Source organism: Ailuropoda melanoleuca, chromosome 1 (assembly GCF_002007445.2).
Source record: "Ailuropoda melanoleuca isolate Jingjing chromosome 1, ASM200744v2, whole genome shotgun sequence".
Lineage (NCBI taxonomy): Eukaryota > Metazoa > Chordata > Mammalia > Carnivora > Ursidae > Ailuropoda > Ailuropoda melanoleuca.
The window spans coordinates 197194020-197219857 of record NC_048218.1 but is presented as its reverse complement, the minus strand read 5'-3'; the positions used below and the strand labels follow the sequence as shown (position 1 = coordinate 197219857).

The window sequence follows — 25838 nt, the reverse complement described above, 5'->3', positions numbered from 1 at the left end:
TTTAAAAGAAAAGAGTCAACTTTGTCTTGGCCAGGAAAAAGAGACTTATCCAAATCTAGATCTGTGGTCTGGGAGGCCAGGTATGAAGTCATAGCTGCCATCTTGGCCTGAGTTCCCAGAAGGAGAGAACAGAGGGAGGTGAAGCAAAGCATCAGGTTCAAGAAACAGGGGTGGAGCGCCTTGCACAGGTCAGGGGCAGGGCCACCCTCTTCAGTTTGAGGCCGACTAGAAGGCTCACAGAGTCTCCAGCCCCCCACATTTGTCCTCCGGATTGACTTTTCCTCCACAAAAACGTCTTCAGAGATGTGGACAAGAAGAATGTGGACAAGGGAGTGGACAGACACATAGCCAGTGAGTGGGCGTAGTCGTTCTCTATTGCTACATAACAAATTACCACAAATTTACTGGCTTGGAACAACACCATGTATTTTTCATGGTTTCCATTGGTCAGGAGTCTGGGCGCAACTTCACTGGGTCCCCTGTTGGCAGAATTCAGTTTCTGGCATCTGTAGGACTCTTGGTGGCCTGCAGGAAAATCTTTCGGACTTCTAGAACCTCTTTGAGAAGGCTTGCCTGATTAGGTCAGACCTACTCAGGATAATCTCTCTTTTGATGAACTCAAAGTCAGCTGAATTGGGACCCTAATTATATCTGCAAAATTAACTTCACTGGAGTGCCATCATATTCCCATGTCATACAGGCCACACTCAGGGGAAGGGGATCTTATAGGGTGTGTACACCAGGGAGTAGGAATCTTGGGGTCATCTTAGAATTCAGCCTCCCACGTGGCTGAGAGAGAGTGAGTGGCCAGTGCTGGTCTATTCTCTACATATAGCAGACCGTAATGTTGGAAGGGGACATGGGGCTGGAGAACAAGGATCGAAGATATTATTTTAGGGATTTATGGCTGGTGGCCCTAATTCATGAGAAAACAGAAACCACTACTAAATACAATCTAAGGATAAAAGCTCCCATAGATGGGAGATGTCCTGGGCCCACCCTAGTGAGGGGATGGTGAATAAAAGAGAGCTCATTTTCAGGTTTGAGATTCTGTGGCATACAGAGTTCCCCATTGAAACTGTTTTTGAAAACAAACCGTTCATGCTAACTTGTAGGTAGCCGTGCTTGTTGGAGAAAGACCCAATTGTGGGGCCTGTTTGTCCTCAACATGGAGGACAGAATTGAAGACATTTCTGTGTATTTAACATTTAAAGTGCCGGGGCGGGGGGAACCCAAGTCTGTGAGTTGGGGTATTACTGTCCTTACAGAGTGGTCTTGTAAGCCTGCGTCTACCAATGGGTTATTTTTTTTGTTTGTTTTATCAGGAACAAAATAGGGAAAATCTGCCTTCTGGGCTGACAATGTTGTCTCTAGTCAGCTCTCCTCACTGTTCTTTGTTCCCTGAGGACTATTTAATCCAGGTCTCACTTAATTTGATTAAATGGAGTCTGTTTTTAAAAACAAATGCTTTCCCCCCATTATAAACTCATAGATTTTCAGTGTAGAAAATAAAAATAGGAATAAACAACCCACATCTGTTGCTGTATATTACTAGTTACACATCTGTTACTAAGCAGAAACTTGTCAACATTTTGTCAGATAACTCCCCAGATGTTATAGCATTTGTAGATAATTCTCTACAACTGAAAAATAAAGGGAATTCAGTTGTTATGTTTGCTCTTTGAGATATATATATATATATATATGTATATGTATATGTATATATCTTAACATTTTAATGTATTCCCAAACAGCTTTCTACAATAGCATTTTAAGTACCTACTTACTTGGATTCCGTACTTACCTTCATTTATGGAACCAAACTCATAGGGGCTATGTTACATTTCAGATAGATGATAAATACCAAGTCAGGGTTATCCGCCTTCGATCAGTACATCTTTCTTGGTGGTCGTGATCCTGTTGTTTTCACCCTGTGCTGCCTGTGTTAGGGGCTCCAGTGTCATTGACGGAGCGCTTGCTGCTTGCAAAGGCAAAACTTGTGCTTTCTATTTACTTTTCCCCTAGTCCATCCCCAAGGTTACTTGTAAAGTTTTTAAATACCTCTTTTGTGAGCAAGAAGCCCTAATAAACAAACCACTTTGTTGAGACGGGAGTATTAGCACTGGCACAGTTTACTCATTTTACTGCGCAGTTGCAGACATCACTAGTCAGCAAGGTGCCCCAGCGGCACCTTCGTTCCACACACAGACTCTGTGTGCAGCTTTGTGAGCTGCTGTTTTTCTTTCCCTTGCCCTTCTCAAGGGGCTGCTGGTGGCACAAATCTGTTTAAACAAAGGTGAGCCACGGATCAGACTTTAGAAGCTAGAGACTTAGCCTATTAGAAAACCGAGCTTGGAGAGCCTGGGTGGCACAGCGGTTAAGCGTCTGCCTTCGGCTCAGGGCGTGATCCCGGCATTGTGGGATCGAGCCCCACATCAGGCTCCTCGCTATGAGCCTGCTTCTTCCTCTCCCACTCCTTCTGCTTGTGTTCCCTCTCTCGCTGGCTGTCTTTATCTCTGTCGAATAAATAAATAAAATCTTAAAAAAAAAAAGAAAGAAAACCGAGCTTTGCAAATGTTGAGAGTATCGAGGATTCATGGGGAGAGGGGCAGTCAGATATTGGTGGGTGGTTGAGCAGTGGAGGGAAAAGAACTCAATGACCCAGACAGCCATCAAGACAACTTTTGACCTAGTGCCGCGTTTCCCGTGAATAATGAAAACAGACCCACGGAAGAACCCAGATGAGCAAAAACATCCTTCATGATCTGGCTGAGTCTACATATCACAAGTTCTCTTCTTTGGCTTTTTGAAATACATGGTGCATTTTTGGTTGTGTCATGATGGGGAGTGAGAAGCTCCTAGCATTTAGTGTTCGGGGTCCTTGGAAGATGCCAGACAATTCCAATCAATGGAGAATCTTTTTACCTAAAGTAACAACGTGATCTGGTTGAGAACTTCTAACCACTTCACAATGTTTGGTTTCTTATAAGGGATGGAGCAGAAAACATGAAACTACAGCCGTGAATTCTTCTGGGGCTTACTAGAAATTGTCTAGTCCTTTCTCTCTCTTCCCCCGTCTCTCGGAGTGGTTCTGCAGAGCTAAAGCTGGAAGGATATTGGTCCACGGGAGGGAGTATGGGCCAGGGAAAAGGAGTACAGCACTTTTTAGGTTAGATATTTCTCTCCATGTGTACTTGGCCTGCAAAAGTTGAGTCATTTTTTCTGATAAAATCCTGTCTGGTTGTTTGTCTCCTAGGCCAGCTGTTCAAAGGCAGGAATTAGCCAAGTACCGTCCAGCTGTTAGTTCAGTCATCCTCAGGGGTACGAATTCTTTGCCAAAAGAGCCTCAGAAAAGGCCAGAGAGAAGGACTTGCAGGGAACACTGACTCAGCCTTGAGATTTGTTTTCAGGCTGTTTTATTCCCCTCGGTGAGGGGAAGCGGAGGCCGCCTACATCATAACTGATCTCAGAAAGTCAGAGCTGCAGGAGGCCTGGGAGACCAGCTGGTTTTACTCTTTTATTTTGTATTCTAAGAAAAGAGACCCAGAGAGGTTAAATGACTTGCCTGAAGTTACAGAGCCAGGTTGTGACAGAGCTCGGTCTGAACCCAGACCTTTTGATTCCAAATAGAGCATTCCTTCTACTACCCCAGCAGCTGCCCTTTGACTTCTTATTCTATTTATTAATGCAACTTTGCTGGCTTTCTTTCCAAAACATTCCCTGCCCCCACGAAAGCATTGCATCATTATTACATTTAAACCTTCTGTAATTTCTGAGACTGTTGGCTTCAGGCATAAGGGAAAAGCACCTTTTATGACGAGAGAGCAAATGCTCCCTGTTTGTGACTCAGTAAGCAAGAATCCACTCCTTTTAAATAATGAAAAAACTGTAGAAGTGTTGCCCTACGTTGTCTTTTGGGAGAAAAATACACAATTAAGCTGTTTAAGTTTTCACATGTGGTATTTGCACGTTGTTTCCCCGAGGGACTGCAAAATATCTTCAGTTTGCTTATTCTCATAACAACCCTGAGATAGTTACATTCCATTCATGGTCTTTCTTAGAAAGAGAATGCAGGCTCTCTCTTTTTTTTTTTTTTACCTTCATTAGACATTCTCCAAGCCTTCTGAGGTCAAATGAAGAGGAAAGGCAGGATGGTAGCTATGTGACGGAATATCAGCCTGGTGGCCAAAGCCCATAGACGGATACCTTTTGAAGCACCTGGAGTTCATTTCCAGAGCAAGACTTGAGAACCTGAAAATATCCATCTTGGAGAAGCTTTGGCTGGCTGCTGTTGGCAGTCAGGGCCAGGTGTCTTTGAACATGTCCAGGACATTTTTTCACAACCACCTTGCCCTATTTTTCTCACTTTCTGCTGGCTTTGTCATGGCTTCTCAGTAGCCCCCTGGGTGATGATCTCTTTCTTCTCATCAGCTTACTTTGGGTTTTCTGGGCCTTTTCTGTCGGTGCCCCACCAAGCGAACACTTAATAATCCAGTTTGGTGGTGACCAATTCTCTCATAAAAGTTTGAGTGAGGCGTTTCCATGAAAATTTGCTGGATTAAAATGAAAAAGCACTGAAGAAATATGGATGTAATGATGTTTCTCCATAATTGTGGTCTGTGGTGGAATATCAGGGTTTAAGACTGGACATGTAGGCCTGGTTTTCAAAAGGGGAAGAAGAAGATATATCAGTTAGGAATTGATGGACTGAACACCGAGCCCCTTAGTAATCGAATGAACAAACTAGAATCTGGTGTGAGATCACCAGGAATAAATGAACCTCACAATCCTTTATAGTGTTAATAGGCTGATAGATCAGAGAAATGCTTAATAATTTGTCCCAATTTCAGCGAAGTCTGTAGTAATGATAACAATGAGACAGCATTTATTGAGTTCTTATTAGTGAAAGAAACTGTTCTAAGTGAATAAACAGCAAGTTTTGCTTTTAAGGATGTGCTTTGGCATCTCTTAACTTTAGATTCTTGATTTAAAATAATGGAGCTTGGGGCACCTGAGTGGCTCAGTCGACTTTTGATTTCGGCTCAGGTCATGATCTCCGGGTCGTGGGATCAAACCTGCATCAGGCTCCGTGCTCAGCTCAGAGTCTGCTTCTCCCTCCCCCTCTGCTCCTCCCCTGCTCATGCTCTCTCTTTCTCTCTCTCTCAAATAAACAAATAAATCTTAAAAAAAAAAATAATGGAGCTTACATTTCCAGTCTCTCTCCAATCTCACCAGTTAACAGCTGACTAACTGGTGGTTCTTCACTCCTCGCTGTCCCAAGATTTCTGTCCTGACCAAGCTGTTGAGCTCTTGGATTCTAATAACATTTGGAGATAGAAGGGGGTTCATTACCTCAGGTGGTTGGGTTTCCTAAGAGGTGGGAACGTGCAGGAACAGACATCCAACAGGTGTCCCACTCCCAATATTTGCAGTTGTTAACTGGCCAGTCAAGAGGAGATAAGAAATAACTATGTGGGTGACTGTATCTTTCATGTTCATAACCCATTCATGGTTCTCAGCCAATTTTTATTTGCCATACTTCCATATTATATCTGGATCAGACTATCTACGATTTTTTTTTAATCTTTGTGACAGTTTTGAAAGGCAGATTGTGCTTTTCCTAATTTCAGATGGAGTAGAAAGCGTGAGTGATTTGCTCAAGGTTACTGCTAAAAATTACAGAGCTGATCTAGAATACATACGTTCTGACTCTTGACTCCAGTGGATGGAACACTCCTTCACATGGTTAAGAGCCTCTGGTGTGTTTCAGCAGGCCAGCATTCCAGGGAGGTGGAGCATGCCTGTGAGATCTGACAGAGCAAAAGTCTTAAGTGGCTTTAAGCCAGAACTTACCTGGGTTTCCTAGTTTGGCAACCTGTGGGATTCCTCTTGCTCTTATCTGGGGGTGAAGTGGTACCTCCTAGCAGTGAGTCACTCCCTGTGCATTTGAACAAGAAGGTAGATAGTATCTTGTACTCTTGAAGCACTTTCCCTTTTTCCTAGCCTGGCATTCTAGGGATGAGATGATCTTGGGAATCTGATGGCATATCTGACTCATAACTAAATAAGGCTTTTTTTTTTTTATGAGTACTTTATGGCTCCTTTAATTTTTCACACCTGATATCCTTGGCATTGGATCTGAACTTGAGACAGAATTGTCCTACTGCGAAACATATGTCCTATTCAAACAATTCCGCGAAGGAAGTCTGTGGGATTCTTCAGTCATTTGTTTGGTGATCCCTATGACAGTCACCGTCTTCCTGGTGACAGAATCAAGAGTGTGAAGATTTCACATGTTGCCCCGAACCTCAGTTTTCTCAAACTAAAATGACCAGATAGGCCCAGATGATTTCCAATATTTCTTCAAGCTTTATCAGTCTTATGATTTGGAGCCTGTTGTCAGAATCAGAAGTTTTTCTGGAATGGCAAAATACCAGATTATAGTTGCTTTAAGGTAGGACCCAAGAGAATAGAAACAATGAATACCTTATGCCTGCCTTAGAGTTGAAGGCCCTGAGGCAATGCCCTGGGTGTTTCCTGGTGAAGACTGGAAGGTGTGTGATGGGACAGAGAGATGGAGTTGTTTTCTGTTGAGCGTGGAAGGCACCTGAGAGGAGGAGGAGTTCTGTCTGCAGAGGAGGCAGGAGACACAGTCAGAAGAGACTGGCCAAAACAAGCCTCCCAGCTGGCTTATATAATGAGAACATGAAAGGGTAAAAACTGCAAATTGGAGGTAAGGCACAGAAGGAGGATTATCAACAAGGGACAAAACATCAATTAGGAAGAAACTTCAGAGAATTTGGGAGACGGTGAATAAGAAATTGAAATCTGCTTTCGCTCTATGGGGGGTTTTGGGCTTAGATTGCATTATGTTGGGGATTTTAAGTGTGGGAAGGTTGAAAGTAAACCTGTTGGCTTTGGCATGTGGTCTAGATCAGGCAGAGAGCCCTGCCGGGATGCCGGTGTTACTGCTGGCAATGTGGAGGCAGAATCTGGGCTTAGGGACTGCGAGAGGGAAGAAATGACCGTCAAGATGGCTGCCGCTCAGCATCCCAAGTCTCTGTGGCTCCACCGCGGATGGAGAGAACAAAATGGCAGATTCTGTCCTGCCTCCACCTCGGAAGGTTGGCTTGATCATGATTTTGAATTTGTTGTTGGGGAGTTTCAGCTGTCTGTGGTGGCAGAAGGAAGAGGCAAGAGAAGGACTCGAGGGGATGGTTTGAGTTTCTTAAACAAATCAAAGAGGACTACCCCATCTGATGTGGATTATATGTTATTCCTGGAACAGATCTGCCTGCTCTAAAAGGATCCGAAGAATTTCCTCCCACAATCTGAGGGGACGTCCTGGTCTCAGGCCCACATTACAATTGAGAAAGCATTTGGCAGTCAGGAATCTGGTTGCTGAGTTCTCTGTGTTAGTGTTTGGGAGGCAGCAGGCCATGCTGGAAGTCAATGGGAACAGAATTGGAAACCAGGAATCCTGAGCTACTCCCCTCTTGTCCACAGCCCCCCATCCCCACCTTCTAGATAATTCTTATCTTGTCAAGCCCAGACACAATAATGATGTGGAAGTGTTTTGTCCCATGTAAAGCACTATGCATTTGACATGGCCTATTATTATCATTAATTATTATATTTTCTTATAATTTTTATTCCCGTAGGGACTGGTTAGATACTGTTAAACCATAGAAAGAGAGGCCTTCTACCAGGCTCAGCCTGGTTTGGGCTCCGAAAGAACTTAAGAAGCACATTTGGGGGCATTTGCTGCTATACATATAGACGAACTAAGAAGTAGGCAGATTGAATTTCTTTGTGCTAGTTAACCCCAAATCTCTGAGGTCTCTTTTGCCAGCAGGAGCCACCCACAGGGTGTTTCTCCCTTACTCTCATTGGCTGATTTGTTTGTATAAAATGAAATAATGATTTTTTTTCACCTCCATCGTTAAGCAAGACGACTTGCTATAGGCCGTCAAAATTGGATTGCATTTGGAGAAAATGCATCATTACTCATCCTAATGATGAAAAATTATGTCGTTTAAAAAGGAATTAGTATTGGTGCATCTCCCTGGAAACAAATATCACATAAAAATTCATATTTACATAATAAATAAATTAGGGGTTAATTTTTTTTTTTTTTACAAAAAATAGAATACACCCTACCAATGGATTTATAATAGGATTCCTTTACATAGACATTCCCCAATGCCTTTACAATTTGACTAACCTATTTCACATACCTTTTATTTTTCACAAAGAAAGGCACATCTGGATAGTACAAACCAATGGTTGGATGTTTGGGCTCTTTAAGAAAGTTTCTGCTACTGCTTGTGAAATTTCAGTAAAGCATGTATCACTTTACCAAAAACACTACCCCTGCCCCCCTCCAAAAAAAAAAAAAACCACTTCAAACTGCCTGTGTAATAAGGATTTCTAAAGCTCAACCCCACATTTCTTTAGAGAAATATGTATTATACCTTAATATTGGAACCAGCAAAAAATTGAGCGCCCTTGAAGTTTCACAGTATTAGGGTTTGATTTGTGAGCCTTTTTTTTTTCTTGTGATTTTGACAGAATAGCCAGTTTTCTCTCCTACTAGGCATCTCGCTGTATCCTGTTTGCAGGGCAAGACCCACTCAGGTCTAAGGCACACTCTCCTTGGAGGTGGCCCTTGGGAGAGTAAAGAGGAGAGAGGGCATCTCCCTCCCCACCTTCCTCTTCCCTCTTTCCCCCACCCTCCTTCCTTTCTCCTCCCTCCTCCCTCTCTCCCTCCTGTCCAATACTGGCTGACTGTGTGTTTTGCTGGAGGGAAACCTTGGTTTCTAAAGTAAATTTGAGGTGTGCCCTCAAAATTATTTCTCTGCATTTCTTTGAGGCTTTGGGAGTTGTCAGCTTGCCCCTCCCATGTCCCCTATGTCTGTCCATGGCTCCAAGTCTTTGAAGCATTCTGTGCTCTGGGCAAGGCTCCTAGCTGCAATTTTTCACTAAAAGCCCTTCTTCCCCTGCCTGCGAGCAAGCCTTGAGCCAGATGTGGGCAGCCAAGGCAGCCTCATTCCAGGCAGGAGGCCTGGAGAATAGAATCTTTGTTGGGCGCATTCATTGGAGCCTGGGGCAGGCCTTGGGCCCCCATGCCTCTTGAGGGGGCTGCCGGGTGCTGCTGTGAGTGGGTTCCCCCCATGCCTCCTCAGCCTCACTGCCCTGGGCAGGGTACCACGGGGCAAACCTTGTTTTCCTAAGTTTTGAAAAGCTTTTGCATTTTGTATTGCCTGCAACATTTTAGAAAATTATAGGGTATTAGAGCTGAATAGGTTGATAGCAATGACCTATAACTATTTGTGTGTTGTTACTATGAACTCTGCGGGGGGATTTTTAACCAGAGGTCCCGGGAATCTTCCTCTCCTGTCCCTGGACAGGCTTGAGGAGGTGGGGAGCCACCGGGAATCTGTGTTTGTGGGCATGTTTCTGTAGGCAGCTTTCATTCGACTCCCACAAGGGTCCATAGATCAGAAGAGGTGAGAAACCACAGAAATCAAGTCCAAAGTCAAGTTGTTCACTCTCCCCCCCCCCTGAACACACACACACACACACACACACACACACACACACACACACACACGCAGAGTTTACCGACAAGGAAACTGAATCCAGAAGAGATGGTGTGACAGCCAGAGAAGCCCAGGGCTGGGCCTGGCTGCTCGTGTTAGCTTGAGTGCAGGAGATGCCTGTTGGGCCCACCTCAGGTGGTAACTCATGGCATCTCAGGACAGTGATCTCTTTATAAGACGACGCTTATTCATCTTATAAATAAGGCCAGTGCAGCACCTTGCTCAGAGTAGCCGCTCACTATATTTGTTGAAAAAACGAGACTTCGTGGTGAGCAGAAGTACAAGGAAGACGGCTCAGTAGCTTAATGCATCCAGTTACTTGAACTCAAGAATTATGAATCCTTTGTTTTTCTCCTCCTCCCTTTTCCTCACCCCCATGACCTCAGTTCTTGGGGCAATTGTTAGCAGTGGGAGGCCGCCCAGATTGTAAGCCACTCTTTCCTTGAGCTCTCATTTGACAACTGGTTAATGACCTACAAACATAAGGTTAGTGCTTCAGACTTTGTTTTATAAAGTAAGTCATGTATGTCAGCTTAAGCATTTCTCTTAATTTATCTAATCTGTACACGCAGATATACGTTTTAAACATTCGATGACACTTCTTTCTAATTGTAGGGAGGTCTAGGTTTTAATTGAGATTTGTTTACTGTTTGGCTGGGATAGAATGATAATAAATGGAGACAAGAGACAGTTGTTGAGGGCATGTGATATGTGGTCTGTACTGGGCTCCGAGTTTGCATCTTGGTTATGGAGTTTATAAGGCCCAAGGGCAAAGGGTTTAAGTAACTTGGCAATGAGAGAGACATCAAAGAAGAATAAAGATGTGTCAAATTAAGAGGTACTTATTCGCAAGGACCGAAGTTGGTCAGGGAAGTAAAAGATCTGTTGCAAGCTATGTCTGTCTAGGATGACTGTAAAAGAAATAGATTATTTTTTGGGGGGGGTAGTTTCCTAATGGATGGGAAAATCAAAGGATATTCTAGAAAGAGCACTGTGAGAAGTCAGCGTGCAAGTACAAACGCCAACATTTTATGGTTTTCATTTTTATAGTTTTTTTTTCTTTTTCCCTAAAGAGTTTTTTAAAAAATTGATTGCTTTTCCAGTGAAGTGCTGGGTGTATCACATGCATTATTTAACTCAGCCCTCACAACAGGAAGCTGGTACTGTTGTTCTAGTCGCTTTACGGGGGGAGCAAACTGAAATTTAGAGACCTGAGGTCCTCTAGCACAAGCCCATACAGCTAGGAGCCAGGATTCAAACTCAGAGCTGTCTGGTTCCAGAGCTGTATCACCCAATGTCATAAGGAAACAATTAGAGTTGGAATGAAAGTATCACGGGTTAGAATCAAGGGAGACAAGACTTTACAGGACAGCTGGGGCCAGGCTGGAGGATATTAAATGTTGCGTCTTAAATAAGGAGGAGATGAGACCTTGACACTTCTTAAAGCAAGTTGCCAAGGGCCTTCTTTACTGATATGGGTGAGGAACACTCATGTCATGAGGCAGGGGTCTAACCCTGTCAGGAGGTTTCTTCCAACCCAGAGATTCTATGATGGGACCGTGAACCCTTTGGCAGATGCATGTCTCTGTCATCGTTACTGCTCCTGTCACGTGGAAGTGACGTAGGAGCCTCCCCGTCTAGCAACTCCCTGGCACGTTTCTACAATGAATGTGGAAGACCATTTGTGGTGGATGAGGGGATGGGCTGTCGGTGAAATCTATGTGAATATTTTTGCAATTCCAGCCCACACTACGTGTCAGCTTTGGTGACAGGCTTCAGTGAGGCAGTGTTCTGTACGAGAAAGTGCATGGACTTCGGAGACTATGGCCCCAGACGTGGGCAATGTACCTGACTGCCCCAAACCCTCATTTTCTCACTGGCAGTTGGGCACATGTCTGCTTATAGGATAGCACCTCGCTCACTTCCTAAAAGTCCAGTATGTGAAGCACTTCTCCACCAGATGAGGTGGCCTCTGGTTCTGTCCTCATTGTCATTGACAATGAGCAGCCGCTTCGTGTGTTATACTGGAGAGAACTCTCCATGCAGTTGGATCAGGAAGCTCAGACACCTCATTCCTAGAAGAAATACTGTGGGGAAAGTTCAGTCAGTTTGGAATAACACGACCTTAGTTCAAGGCCTAGCTCAAGCAGTTGGCAACTGAGGCCTCGTGAGCTTTGATTGAGGGGAGAGCTATGAAAATACTTTGTAAATCCAGAGAGCTTGTCTAGACTCTTGGGCAGAGTGACAAAATGTTATTATGCCATGTCAACTAAAATTTCATAACCCTTGGACTCACACGCATCGTCCTTTGCTAAAGTGTTTGCAGGATCCAGGAAGACTCCCTGTTTGAGCAGGTTCGTTTTCCTCTTTGAGTTTTGGTCTCCAGGACCACATGTCCCCCTCTCACTGGCTGCCAGTAATGACGGGCCGGTTCTGGCCTTGTCCCTGCACCAGCGGTGGCATGTTGACCTGTCTGCCGAGTTCCTGAGGCCACAGCTGCCAAGGAGACCCAGCTGGAGCTGATCTGCTGGGCTGAGTCACAGCATCTGGTTGGGACAAGTTGGGACAGTATCTTTTCTATCACAGGGATCCCCCTGGGACCTACTCAGTGCTCACCACCTTGCCAAGTTCCTAGTTGTGCAAGGTATAGTTGGTCCCTTCTTCTGAGGGAGTTCTTTTTCCAGAGAGGAGGTTAGCATAATGCATTCAGTAACAACTGCGAGTTCTTCAGGACTGCTATCATTTAGGGCTACTTTGTCTGTCAACGTGATAATTACTACAAAACCCAAAGTAGGGGAAGTTCAGGGATGGTTAGCAGAGTTAGAGAAGGTTCATTATTGGTTATTCGGGGGATGTTCATGAAAACACTCATTACTGCTGCTCAGGAGAAGGAATACGGTGTCAGCCGAGTAGCCCAACCTGGCGGCTTCCGTGGGAAAGCAGGGCAATCAAAAAGAGCCTTGCCTTAGGGTAGAACAGGATTCCAGAGGTTTAGCATGGTCAGCACAGCTGGTCAGAGTTGACATTGCCACTCAGGGGACAGAATCGTGGCTGGGAAATACAGGGACTGTGAGTTCAGCTCTCGAGTTTGCATTTTAATTTTGTGTTACTTATTTTGTTTTTTGTGACCTGAATGTTGGTCTTGAATTCTGTCAGATACTTGCAAAATATTCACCATCAGGCAACCAGGAAATTTGTCTTTGGGGACCCGCTTAGGGAGTCAGACCCTGACTTCAGGTTGTCTTATAGTCTGGAAACCTGGATCCCAACCTTAGCCTTGCATGTGTTCTGCTCCTTGCTATGCGAAGTGTGGTCTATGGACCAGCAGCATTATCTGGGAGCTGGTTAGAAATGCAGACCTCCAGGTCCACCTGGACTTGTGAGTCACCATCTGTGTCTTAAGGTGATTCATATGGACATCAAAGTGTGAGAAGCACTGGCCTAAATAGCAAGCTCAGGAAAGGCATGGCTTTTCTATTGTCTTCTTTATTATGTCGCATCCCCAGTGCCTATTTCAGGTTTAACACATGGTGGCTGCAATAGCCATGAGTCTTCCTCTGACTTGGGCATATCTCAACCTCTAGGGACATTGTAAGCTTCTAGGGAACTAATTGTAAAGTGGGGTGTGTGGGGGTGGGGGAGGTGAATGGGGTTGGGGTCGACCTCAGTGGTTGAAAAACGGAAGTGAGCATTAGAAGCACAGGTGGTGGGGGCGGTTTTCATACAGATGCTTTTGAACAACTCAAAGCCTCTGAAGGTGGGTCACAGGATTTGTATTTTTTAAAAAATTTTCCCATCATGTTCAAGAATGTTTATTATATCACATATCATAATCACATATAATAATAAGATATTTAAATATCTGTCAAGAAGAAATAGATAAAGGAGCACCTGGGTGGCTCAGTCGGTTAAGCATCTGCCTTTGGCTCAGGTCATGATCCCGGGGTTCTGGGATCGAGTTCCGTGTTGGGCTCCCTGCTCAGCGGGGAGCCTGCTTCTCCCTCTGCCTGTTGCTGTCCCTGCTTGTACTCTCTCTGTCAAATAGATAAATAAAATCTTAAAAAAAGAAGAAATAAATGCAATGGAATACAAATCAGAAGCTGAAATGAATGAAATAGAGCTGCATGTATAAACATGAATAAATCTAAAAAATGTGTTTGGAGAGAATAATGTGGCAGAAGGACGTGTGAGGGATGGTACTATTTATTTAAAGTTTAAAATGTTCATATGTATGTAATGGAAATATGTATACGTGAATGGGGATGATAACCAAGTTCAGGGTATTGCTTAACTTTTGGAGGGAGGAAGGGAAATGGGTGGGAGCTTTAATAGTCCCTTCATGCTTTATTTCTTAAAAAAAGAAGGAGTAAAAAAATGTTGCAGCAGCAAACATGGAAAAAAAAAGATTTTCCCCAAAAGAATGAATACATAATTATTCATGGTACTGTTTCTATACTTTTTCTGAATGTTTTAAATATTTCATTATAAAATGACTAAAACAAAAGTCTCCTGGTGATTGTGATGCAGGCAGTTGACCTTTGGGAATTCTTGCTTTAGATGCTTCTAGGGGTTTTTCAGTTCTCAATGTGTTTGTGTGCAGAGAACTCTCCCCCAAGCACCTCTCTTATTCTTGTAGATGGCTGGTGCCTATCAGGCAGTGCCCAAGGCCTGTGGCTTCCCTGTATTCTGTCCCCGTAAGATGCAGCCACTTCTCATGCTGGTGATGTTGGCGAAACCCATCAATCTAGCTCTACTTTGAGGACCTAGCCTACAAGGGCCTCTTCCCTGTTGTCTCCTTGTCTCCTTTATTAAAGGAGAAGTTCTGTCCTACAACTACCGTAATCTTAACTCTAACCTCCTGCCTTCCCATCCCCAAGGTGCATTCATTTTCAGAACACCTTCACTGACACTCCAGTGGTAGGGCTTTGTATCCAGATGGATCCCAAGAGTTTTCTTTGCCTACCCTGAGCATCACCATTTGCAATCAGTTCTCCTATTGCTGTATGTGCTTTTGTAACTTCCTTTCTTACCCAAAGTGTCCCTAAAATTTAATCAGTAAGGATGACACCGATTAGTCTGTGACTCAGGGAAGGTTAAGAAGGAAGAAATGGCTCTGGAAGCTGGTGCCAGAATAGACTTTCAAATTTAATTTAATTTTGCTATTATTATTTTTAATGTAGTCTATAGCAGTAGTTCTAAGCCAAGGATGATTCCCCCCTCCCTGCCTCCAAACCAGGGGACATTTGGCAATGTCTAGAGACATTTCCAGTTTCTAAAACTAGGGGAGTGCTACCAGCATTGAGTGGGTGCTAAACATCCTATAATGCACAGAAAACCCCAGCCCCCAATAACAAAGAATTATCCGGTCCAAAGTGTCACAGTGCCAAGATTGAAAAACCCTGTTCTACACATCCTCACACCATGAATATCCCCCTGTCAGTGAGGGAGAATATTTGGGGCTGTACCTCCGTTAGTGTGGGACCGTGGAACAAGGATACAGGAGTCCCTGTGAATATGTGTATAGACCCTTCCTGTATCATCTTTACTGCATGGTGTGAGCTAGGGAGTCAGTGGTTGTTGGAGATCTAAGATGAGAAGAGATTAAGGAAAAACTGGAGAGGAACAGAGTCCAGGAGGTGGGGAGAGCAGAGGGAAGCTGCCTCTGATGCCTTTGAACTTGGCACCTTGCTATTAATAGTACCCTCATGATATAGAAATACAGGATAGCATATTTAAAAATAATGCCACTGAAAAATGTGGCAGAGAGTTTCAGTGATGGCCTTCAGTGAGTTGTGCTCTGCCATACTTGTCTGCGTTGTGATTTTACCATTCGTCTCATCAAGAAGTGGAGTCTGTTTTTCCACCCCATGCATCTGGGCTGGCCTTGTCACTTGCCTTGACTGAAAGAATGTGGAAGGAGTGTTGATGTGTGACTTCTGAGGCCATTCAGCTTTGTTTTTCTCCCTGTTAGAGCATTTCTGCCATCATGTGAGGGATCTCAGCCTGACGCAGTCTCTGAGAAAAGGGTCCAAGCATTCGGCTGGCCCGGCCCCGCGTAGCTCCCAGCCAACCTTCCAGCTCAGTGACACATGAAGTGAGCTCATGTGCCCAGCCAGTCCAAAAAGTAGTGAGGAGTAATAGATTGTAGTTATTTGAAGCCTCTACACTTTGGGGTAGTTTGCTACACAGCAGTAGACAACTGGACATTGTGTCCAAGTGACTTCATCTGAAGCAACAGACGATGTATTTGCCTTAGACTATCGTGTAACTATCAGATCATGGTTAAGAGTGCTTCCTCCTTTGTTTCTCGTAGCACTTCTCAGAACTCCTGGATGAGTTTTCCCAGAACGTGTTGGGTCAGCTCCTGAATGACCCTTTTCTGTCCGAGAAGAGCGTGTCGATGGAGGTGGAGCCATCCCCAACATCCCCGGCGCCTCTCATCCAGGCCGAGCACAGCTACTCCCTGTGTGAGGAGCCTCGGGCCCAGTCACCATTCACCCACGTTACCACCGGTGACAGCGTCAATGACGGTAAACCCAGAGCGGGGGCAGCGCCCGGGACCATGGCATCTTTGCCTCTGAGCTCCTTGGGGGTGGAGCACGTGTTACACTCTTGTTGGCACCCACTTTAGCCGCGTGCCTACTCCATGTAAAGCCTAGGGCTTGGGCTATGCAGAAACACAAAGGGGCGTGGGATGCATTTCTTTACCCCTCGCTGGGTGCTCTGGGAACTTGCCATCACTGAATGGTAGTAGTTGCTTTCTTTGACCCTGTGGTTTGGGCAGCAGAGCATCCTTTTGCAAATCAGGTTGGCCTCTCTGGTTGACAATTCCAGGAAGTCCGTTGTTTTAAGAGGTCATGTCATTTTTTTCAGAGGAAGAGTTTTTCTGACCACTCTTCTCCACAGAAGCATCTTAGGCGTTCTCTTAACCCATATTCAGTATGTTCTCTTGACCACACGTATATGAGATCTTGGTGAGCATTCCCAGGGCACCTAGCATTCTTGGTGATCCTTTCTTGCCCACCATCAATGCCATCAGTATGGTATTTGTTGAAGATCTAGTTTTCTGGGCTTTGGAGTATTAAGTAGTTTGGCCATTTGTCTGTAAAGTGACTATCTTCCATGTCTGAACTCCTTTATCACATATTATCAGTGCCTTAAAGTAGCCATTCATTCACCCAGTGGTTCTTGAGTTCACAGGCGAGACATTGAAGGAAATATGAAGAAAAAAATGTGCACATTGCTCTCCTACAACTTATCATGTGGGGAACGTGAGAAATGAATACAACTGACAATAAAAATGTTGAACATATGCTAACGGTGGTGATGAAGGTGATGTGTTCTGCAGTCAGACCTCAGTGTAAGATCTATGTCAGTGACTCGTTAGGGGCAAACTACTTAATATAGTCAAACCTCAGGTTCCTCAAGTGTGAAAGGAGGATAAAAACAGCATCCACTTCATGTCCTGTTGTGAAGATTAAACATGTGAATCTATGCCAGCACCTAGCCCAGGACCTGACTCATAGTAAGGATATTGTTCTTAGCTGCTGTTGCAATCACTATTATTCCAAACCAGGAACTATAAGAGGATGGCAGGACCTTAGGTAATCAGGAAGTTTTTGTGGAGGATTTCTCAATTTCCCAGGCTGTGTGCTCCAATGAAATATGATAGTGGGTTCCTACCCGTCAGACTTACTGTTGGATTATTTTCTTTTTGTTAGTTTATTCTTCATATGTCTGTTAGATTCAGTGAATTTGCTTTAGACTATAATCCTTAAGAGGGCAGGGACAAATTACAGAGCTGATGGAGCCGGTTTCTTAGGACTAATGAATGGAAATATTTCTCTGGGTACTAGTTAGGATACTCATCAAGTCAGGACTCCAAGGAGTTATATGGGATGAAGGTATAAAAACATTCAAGAAGAATGTTCACTTTTGTTCATAGTCATTCCCTATTGCAAAATCTCAAACAGTCCTCCATTGTTCATAGAATGAAGCCGACCTCACAGCATGGCTCTGGAGGCCCTTCATGGGCTGATCCTACCTCCCTTCCCCACCTTGTCCCATTGCTCCCTGTCTGTGTGGCTCTGGCATTGACTTCTCCACTCCATGCTTTACACTGCTTTGTCTACTCTGTGTTTCTGTTACCTTCTCTCACCCTCTTGTCAACCTCACTAGTTAAATTCTCACCGATCCCTCAAGACTCAACTCAGTGTCATCCAGTGTCTGACTCTCCCATCTGGAAGTTGTCAGCCTCTATGTTTTCATAGCACTGTTACTGTTTATTTGTTTCATTTTTGCCATTTTTTGTGGAGACTATTATTACACTTGTCCTTATATTTCAGCCATGATTTATTTTTCTATTCTCTTCTCTATTTTGAGCTGGCTGCAAGCAAGTGTGATTATGTGTTCCTGGTACTTGCTTGGCACTTTGAAGGTATCTGATTTGAATTAATTGTGCAGGAAGTTGTTAAGGGAGAAGGTATGGAAGACTGAAGCATGTTCCACATCTCTGGTGATGGCGTCAGGGAAGACACCTGTTCTGTTCTTCCATGCATTGCTTGCTCGCTAATGATGCAGATACCCTGGGCTGTGTGCATTTGATCAGGTGGTATTTCTTGGCTTATAGCAGCTGTCTTGTATAGAAGCAAGCAGTGCCAAGGAAAAGTAGATATTTTATAAATGCTGTATGGTTCACTCTTAAAATTCACTTCATAGCAATTTATTGAGTAATTACCTTGTACTTAACCTGCCAGGGATTGTCCTAAGCGTTGAGGGTAAAAGAGCGAACACAGTGAACAAAGATCTCTGCCCTTGTGGAGTTGACATTCTAGGAGATAGAGGTGGGGTAGAAAGTAAGAAAAGGAAAGAAGTAAAATACATGGTTTATTAGATGGTGATGAGTGATATACAGAAAAATAAATCAGAAAAAGGGGTAGGGAATTTCTGGAGGGGGTGGGCAAGTGTCTTAGTCTATTCGGTCTGCTTTAACAAAACTCCCAAAGACTAGATAGCTTATAAGCAACAGAAACTTCTTCCTTACAGTTCTAGAGCCTGGAAATCTCAGATTAGGGTGCCAGCAGGGTTAAGTGAGAGCCCTCTCCAATCGCAGACTTCCTGTGCTATCCTTATGTGGTGGAAGGGGCGAGGGAGCTCACTGGGGTCTCTTCAGCTGTTTCCGTTTGTGTGGGCTCCACCCTCATGACTTAAGCACCTTCCAAAAGCCCATCACATGGGGCATTAGGATTTCAGCATAAGAATTTGCGGGGAATGCGAACATTCACACCATAACAGGGGAGGAGGAATTGAAATCTTAAATAGGATAGACAAGCCAAGGCCGTTCTTGGAAGGTGATGTCTGAGCAAAGATCAGCAGGAGATGAGGAAAAGAACTAGGTGTCTCAGGAAGAGGCTTGTAGGCAGAGGAAACAGCAAAAGCAGAGGGCAGAAGCTGTGGGACTGGAGTCCTAACCACAGAGCCACACTTACAGTGAGACGGTTAGCGTCTGTGGATTTGTGAGCCATTCTGCAGCCTTGCTGTTCTAGAATACGCAGATTAGAGAAGACCTCAGTGGTCTAGGCAGATTGACTTTCCCCTTCAATTCCGTGTGTGTTGAACACCTGCTGTGTGCCAGGCGCCATCCTACGTACCTAAAGGACACAATAGTGAAACTGAGATCCTACCTCTAAGTAAGTCAGGGTCTAGTGAAAATGCCGTGTACCCCAGTACTTTACCGGACAGAATATAAGCAATGCCCAAGGGGAAATGAAACTGTAGGAGTTCAAAGCGGAGGGAGCATGCCCAGGGAAGATCATAGGAAAGGTTGCATGGAAGAGGCAGAGCTTACGGGGGCCTTGAAGCGTTGAGTAGAGCTGAAACAGTAGCAGTGGCTGGAGGGAAACAGGGAGGCCCGAGGGCGAGGACATTGATTCTTCTAAAACAAGATCTCTAGTGAAATGACTGCAAATAAGCAGGTTTCTGAAAGTTCAAGGTCTTTTTCTCTTCTATGATGAAACGATTTCTCTGTATTTTAATTGTAATCAATAGAAATGCAACATAGGGGAACTCATGGGTGCCACCTGTGCCAATAGTGTTGGGGAGAATGAATCAGTGAGTCTTTTCCAGGAAGCCTTTCTTATCATTGGGCCAAAGCACGCACCTTTCAGTGCCTTCACCTCGTGCCTTGTTCTGTTTGTAAATCCTGTGCTGCAATAGGGCTGTGCTAGTCATTTGCTGAGAACAGTTAATAGTCAAATACATTTTGCAGCGGGTTCCCGATCCACAGTTCTTGTTCAGATATTGGTATTTCTCTGAGTTAAAGCCACCCTTCTCAGCCAGCAAAAGCTCTTGTATCAGTAGGGAATAATGAACAAGGAGAGTAACCATTTGGACGTATGAAATCAAAGTTAGACAGTATACATGAGTGGATGGGGAACTTTCCCCGGGAAAGTTTTGTCTGGGTCTTAGCTTCCAGTATTTTTCTGAGTTTTGTGTGAAGGGGCAAATGTTTGGGAACAGAATTATTTTCTTCATTTGAACCCCAGTTTGCATCTGCCTTGAGGGAGGACCAATCCCGAGGATCCCCCTTGTGCCATGTGCCCTGTCAAGCAGATCCCCTCCCTGTTGGAGAAGGGTGGTAGCTCTTTAGGCAGTGCGTAAGGGGGCAGCCTTTAAAAATTGCTGTTCACATTTAATTTAATATTATTTTTCTCTTGCATTGGGAAAACAGCTTAGCAGAACTAGGAGTCCTTGTTTCTAGTGACGGATAGTGAGTCAATTATTTCATTATACATGGGAAAGCCAGTGATTCAGATCTCCTTGTCCAATTTTCTTTAGATTAAGTGGAATTCTTCTGTAGTTGCCTCTAAGCCTAAAAGAAAGTGCTATACAGTTTGAGTAGACCCTGTCCTTGTTTATTAGGATTGTTCTCTTTCTTTTTCTCCCTCTTTCTCCCCTTTACCCTCTCCTCTTCTGTTTCCCACTTCTTCCTTCTTCTTTGTCTTTCCTTATTCTCTCTGTGCTGACTCTCTCTTCTCCCCCTCCCTCCCTCCTTGAATCCCAGGCCAATTACGTAGAGCACACGTAGGTGCTCTTATCCTATTAACTTATCATGGGACGCGGATGGACTGTAGACCCCTAAAATTGTATACAACATTTTGGGCTAGCTACATTTGTCAGTTTTTCTGCTGAGGGCATCTATTCCTTTTTTTAGACCCTCAAAAGAGTCTGTGACCCCCCCGCCCCCCCAAAAAAGAGGTTGAGAAACACTGGTCTAAGATTACATAGGAGTCATCTATCTTCAGGACTGAATTGGACTATAGACTTCTCTGAAACACTAGTGCTAAAGAACTTCACGTGGGCTCAGCAACCACAAGAGCCAGCCCTTAGAATGTGGGCTCGGCCTTCAAAACCACCAGAAAGACATCCTGCATCCAGCTCATTCATTTCTGTCCATGATTAGGACTGTTAACCATATGCCAGGCAGGGTTTTCTGTTCTACAAAAACAGAGAGAGAGAAGGTTATAAAGAGATAAGCAGAAACGTCCAAGTAAAATGTCTGTGGATATTTTTATACTCTGATGGGAAAAAAAGCTCATATTTGAATGACCAAGTCTTGCTTACCACATGGAAGGTATCTTCATGAGTTACTCTATTTTAGTCTTCTTCCTTTGTAATTAAATTGGGATGCTAGGTATTCATTTGCTTTTTTTTTTTTCAATTTCTGTCTTTTTCCTAAAGAAGAAGCTTAGTAGTGCTGGAGTAAGTCTGTTCAGGGAGAACTAGACATGGCCACTATCCTCCCAGATGATACAGGAACAAAATTAGAGCATAGGTAAAATACTACCAGACTCAGCAAAAAATATACAAGTATTGAAGTGATCTAATACAATATTTCTACCACACAAGAGCCAAGGTAGCTTTATTTTAGGTGGAATAAGGAATTATAACTGTGGCTGTTCCAGGTTCGAGAGAGAGTGGGACCAGGGACATAAATAATAATTATCTTCCTTCTGATTAAGCCAGTTGGGCTTTTAGCGCTGGCAAGGGCAAGGGATGGCTGGGTAGGGTGGCTTGGTATGGAGACCCTAAATTTATGGAACTGTTTTCACAGGTGGGAAGGAAAACTGTAGTCTGTGAACTAAAGATGAGCAGTGCTGCTGGTAAATGTGAAGCCTGGTGGAAACCAGGACTTGGGTTTTTTGGGGAAACAGATTTTTAGGGAAGTGGGATGGTGTTTTGGGAAAGAGTAGAAGAAAATGATGTCGCATGGCTGGTGATGCCAGAGCACAGGAAGATGTGCCTGGACACGGGTCCGTAATACAGGGAGGAAAGGGAAGGTGTATAATGTGCATGGCGAAGAAATAATGGGTTTTGAAATAACTGGTTGAAGCCCACAGCAGGATTAGCACAGGATCCAGTATGCGGAGTAAAGGGTAGAGATGAGTCATAGGTGATTGGGTTTGCAGCGTGCAGTGTTGAAGACATCTTGATGTTGAGGTGTTCCAAGGAGGTGAGACCTCAAAGAAAGTCACAGAAAGACAACGAACAGCTGTATCTTCATCACATTTTGTTCCAGCTACTGGCAAGAGCATCAGTCAGTCAGAGCCATTGTAGAGGGGTAGATTCAGGGGTAGGAAAGGAAGTCGTGTTGCTCACCTACCCACAGAGAGGAACTGGGTCCTCTGATGTGGGTGGGCTGGGGATTCAGAGGTGGGGTTGGACAAGTGGAGGAGGAGTTGTTGTCTCTGAGTCTAGCACCTGGGCTATGATAGAAGCTCTTTTCCTATTCATCATCTCTCTTGGTATTGCCTTTACTTTCTTTTTCTAACAGGCAAAAAGGATAATGAGGCTTCCCCCTTAAAAAAAAAAAATAGAAGGAAAGAAAGAATGACTTCTTTGTCTGCCTAACCCCTAGAGTAGCTAGAACAGCAAAACAATGTGCACATCCATCTGGCAATTGCAATTACGTTGGATATTCATGCGTGAGAGTCATCACTTTGCTTAAGGAAGAGAAGTGTACAAGAGAGGTTGTTTTGTGTGTATTAAATAAATGTGTTGAAGTCAGCCATGTGTTCCGAAGATACTTATTGAATTCATACTCTGAACATGGTATCCTCCTGGAGGGCCAGAGCAGCTAAATTCAGAACACCTGCTAATCTCCAGCGTCAAATTGCCGAGATTTGAACCTGGACCCTGCCACTTATTAATGGCAAGTTGCTCAACTCTCGTGTCTCACTTTTCCTGACCTTTAAAATGAAAATAATGATAATAGTACATACCTCGTACTGCTGTGGTGGGGATTACATAAATTAACGTGTATTAAATGTTTACAACAGGGCCTGGCAATTAGTAAGCACTAAAGAAATCTTGCTGTCTTTAAGCAGATGACCGCATAACTAAATACATAATGCACCAGGTGGCCACGTAAGAATGACCGGAGTGAGGGGGAGAGGTTCTCCATGCGCAGGCACAGAAAGGACACGGAGTAAGGGAGGTGTGTGGGAGAAAGCGTGGCGATCACAGAGGTCCGTCTGATACATGGAAACATTGAGAACAGTGCCTGGCACATAGTGGACACTGAAAACATTTCAGCTATTATTCATTGGTTTCCACGTGGGAATCTTTACATCAGGAACATTGGATTCGAATTCTATACAAACCAAGGTGAGAAAATAGCAAAAACAAATATTGCAGTTTTTGTAGTGGCTAATTATGGGCTCAAAACACATTAATTGACTAAAAATCACTTTTGGCTAGAGACCTACTTAATCATTGATCTGTTGAAAGCAATATACTAGCGTGGCAAAGAGAGCAGGCTGTGAATGCCAGGTGAGCCCCACCGCAGCTGGGCAGCTTGGGGTGAATTATTTAATCTCTTAGGTTTCTTGTCTAAAAAATGTGGGTTAAAGAATGCCTGCCTTACCTGGCTGCTCTTAGGATTAAATTAATGTATGTAAAGCTCTTAGAATAATATGTAGCATATAGTAAACACTCACAGTGGATTTGCTCTTTTTACTGTTTTCACCACTTCATCATATCACTCATGACTGAAGGTTATTTCAGGGTCAAGGCTCCCAGGAAAAGGACCACGGACACATAGGCTTCTAACTTTCATTTGGACATTGGGTGGGCTGTAGTTGAATAGGATTCTGACACATTCAATTCAACTCTTGCCCTTCTCCTAGCCTCCAGCACCTAGCCTTAGCATTTTTTCCTTTAAGAGCTTTTTACATCAAAATCCAGTCAAGATTTGCCAGCTCCTTTGAAAAATTTCAAAGAGCAAACACGGTTATCAAAACGCTGAAGGATTTAGATGAGGCATACTTTACAAAAATTTCCTTTTCACGTTAACCCCGTTATATAAATAGCAAATGGGTATCTGTGTGTCTGTATCCTGTAAGTGGTACTTGCCCCATGTGATTTCACTTTTTAAGAATATATACGCACACACTATATATACATATGTCTGTATACATATATAAATATATATGTAACATATTTGTAAAGATACTGCCTCCTCCTAATTTAGAGTTGAATCTTTTTTTTTCCCTCTTCCCGAGGAATCAAGATCTGTTCAGCGCGGTTATTTAAAATACACAGTACGTATGGAAATGATTGAGGATGTGCTTTGCGGTGTTGCCTCCACGTTGGCTTCAATTCTGTGTCTTTTCTAGCCCCTTCGGCACCCCGCTGTGTGAGTAGTCTTAGAGTCTAGCCCCACTTCTCACAGCAGCTCCATTTTGTCCTTGGATGGGAAGGACTTGCTCACCACCAAGAGATAGTGGCTTGTTTTTATTTCCCTGCTGATAGCTGAGTGGTGATGCTGAGGAAATGTGCCAGTTGGGTTTGACCTCTGACAGGAAGCTGTTTATAAATAAAATCAGATGATATAGGGGTTGTTCTTCTTCCCGCAGTATGCACTACTGACCTTATTGGGTGATGTTTTCCTTCTGAAGTGAAGCTTAAAGCGCATGTAAACACAATTTAGGAAAAAAAAATTTTTTTTTTCATTCAGTGTCTGAGCATCAGGTTTTAGAAATTAGAGGGTATAGAGTGTATTGACTCTTGTTTTTGTAGTTTAGCCAATAACTCAAACATCTAAGGATAATTCCAGTTCTAAGCCATGGTGGCTCTACTGACCTTTTTTGCCAGTAAAATAAAACTACAAAAATAAGGTCAAGTGGAAAATTGTAATGCATGTTCTGTCCCTTTCATTCTACCCTTTGTTAACCCCCTGCCTCATAGGTTACATTTGTCATTTAGTTTTCTCTGATTTGATATTTATTTCCAGTGAGGAACAGAGGACAAGCCAGCACTTAGTAGTTTAGGATGAAAACCCTTTTCTCTAATGTCAACTGCCAATTTGGAATGCTGTTCTCACCAAGCTTCGTACTGGCTGACTTTGTTCACATGCAGTCATTTATTTTCTGATGTAACTGGTGGATCTAATCAGTTGATCTACAAATTTATTGATATGGTTCCCAAATGATGGTTTAGAGGAATTATTAAGGCAAGTAGGTGCAGCTATTTTGTTGCAGTGGGTTCTAACGTAATGGATTTAATTTCTTGTATACACATTCAGCTAGATTGTATAAGCCAGCTATATTGCTGCGTAACGAACCACCCCAAGACTCTAACTTTAACTACAATCCTTTGTTATTATAGTCATGTCTCTGCCTTGCCTGGATGTTGGCTGCTTTAGGCAGGGGACAGTTGAGTGATTTTCCTAGGTTGAGCCAGATTCACTCACATGTTTAAGGCTGGGAGCTAGCTGATCTTGGCCAGGCTCATTTGGGGGGCAAACTCTGTTTTACATGTCTGCCCTCCTTCTCCTGGGGTCAGTAGATTGTCCTGGCACATCCTTTTCATTAGGATGTCAAAAGTACAAGTGTGTAAGTCCAGTTGTGCAAGTGCATTTTAAGGCTCTACTTGTGTTAGGAAGCTAACATCCCTTTGGCCACAGCAAGTCATGTGGCCAATCCGAGGTGGGGATTAGTCCACAGTGAGAGGGCACTGCAAAATTGCATGGCAATGGACATGGATAGAGGGGTGAGTATGGACCTGAAGCCAATTATGCAATTTATAACAAGCATGAAACTACTCATTGACTGTTGTTGAGTCAAGGGACTCTGAATGGGCCCCCCCCTTGAGCCACTGGGGCTTCAATCTAATAATTACCATCATAAAGCATTGTAAAATAGAGCAGGTAGAAGCAGGGACAGGGTATCCCAGTTC

General features: G+C 43.8%; 1 protein-coding gene across 2 annotated transcripts in view; it reads left to right on the top strand.

Annotated features, from left to right (window-relative positions):
- The window catches only part of CREB3L2 (cAMP responsive element binding protein 3 like 2), a 106119-nt gene that overhangs the window by 47152 nt on the left and 33129 nt on the right, over positions 1-25838 (top strand). For both annotated transcript variants that reach the window (XM_034672854.1, XM_002914201.4), the window contains exon 2: positions 15916-16132. In XM_034672854.1, the coding sequence (XP_034528745.1) occupies positions 16003-16132 (130 nt within the window). In that variant the 5' untranslated portion in view covers positions 15916-16002. The remainder of the gene's footprint in view (positions 1-15915; positions 16133-25838) is intronic.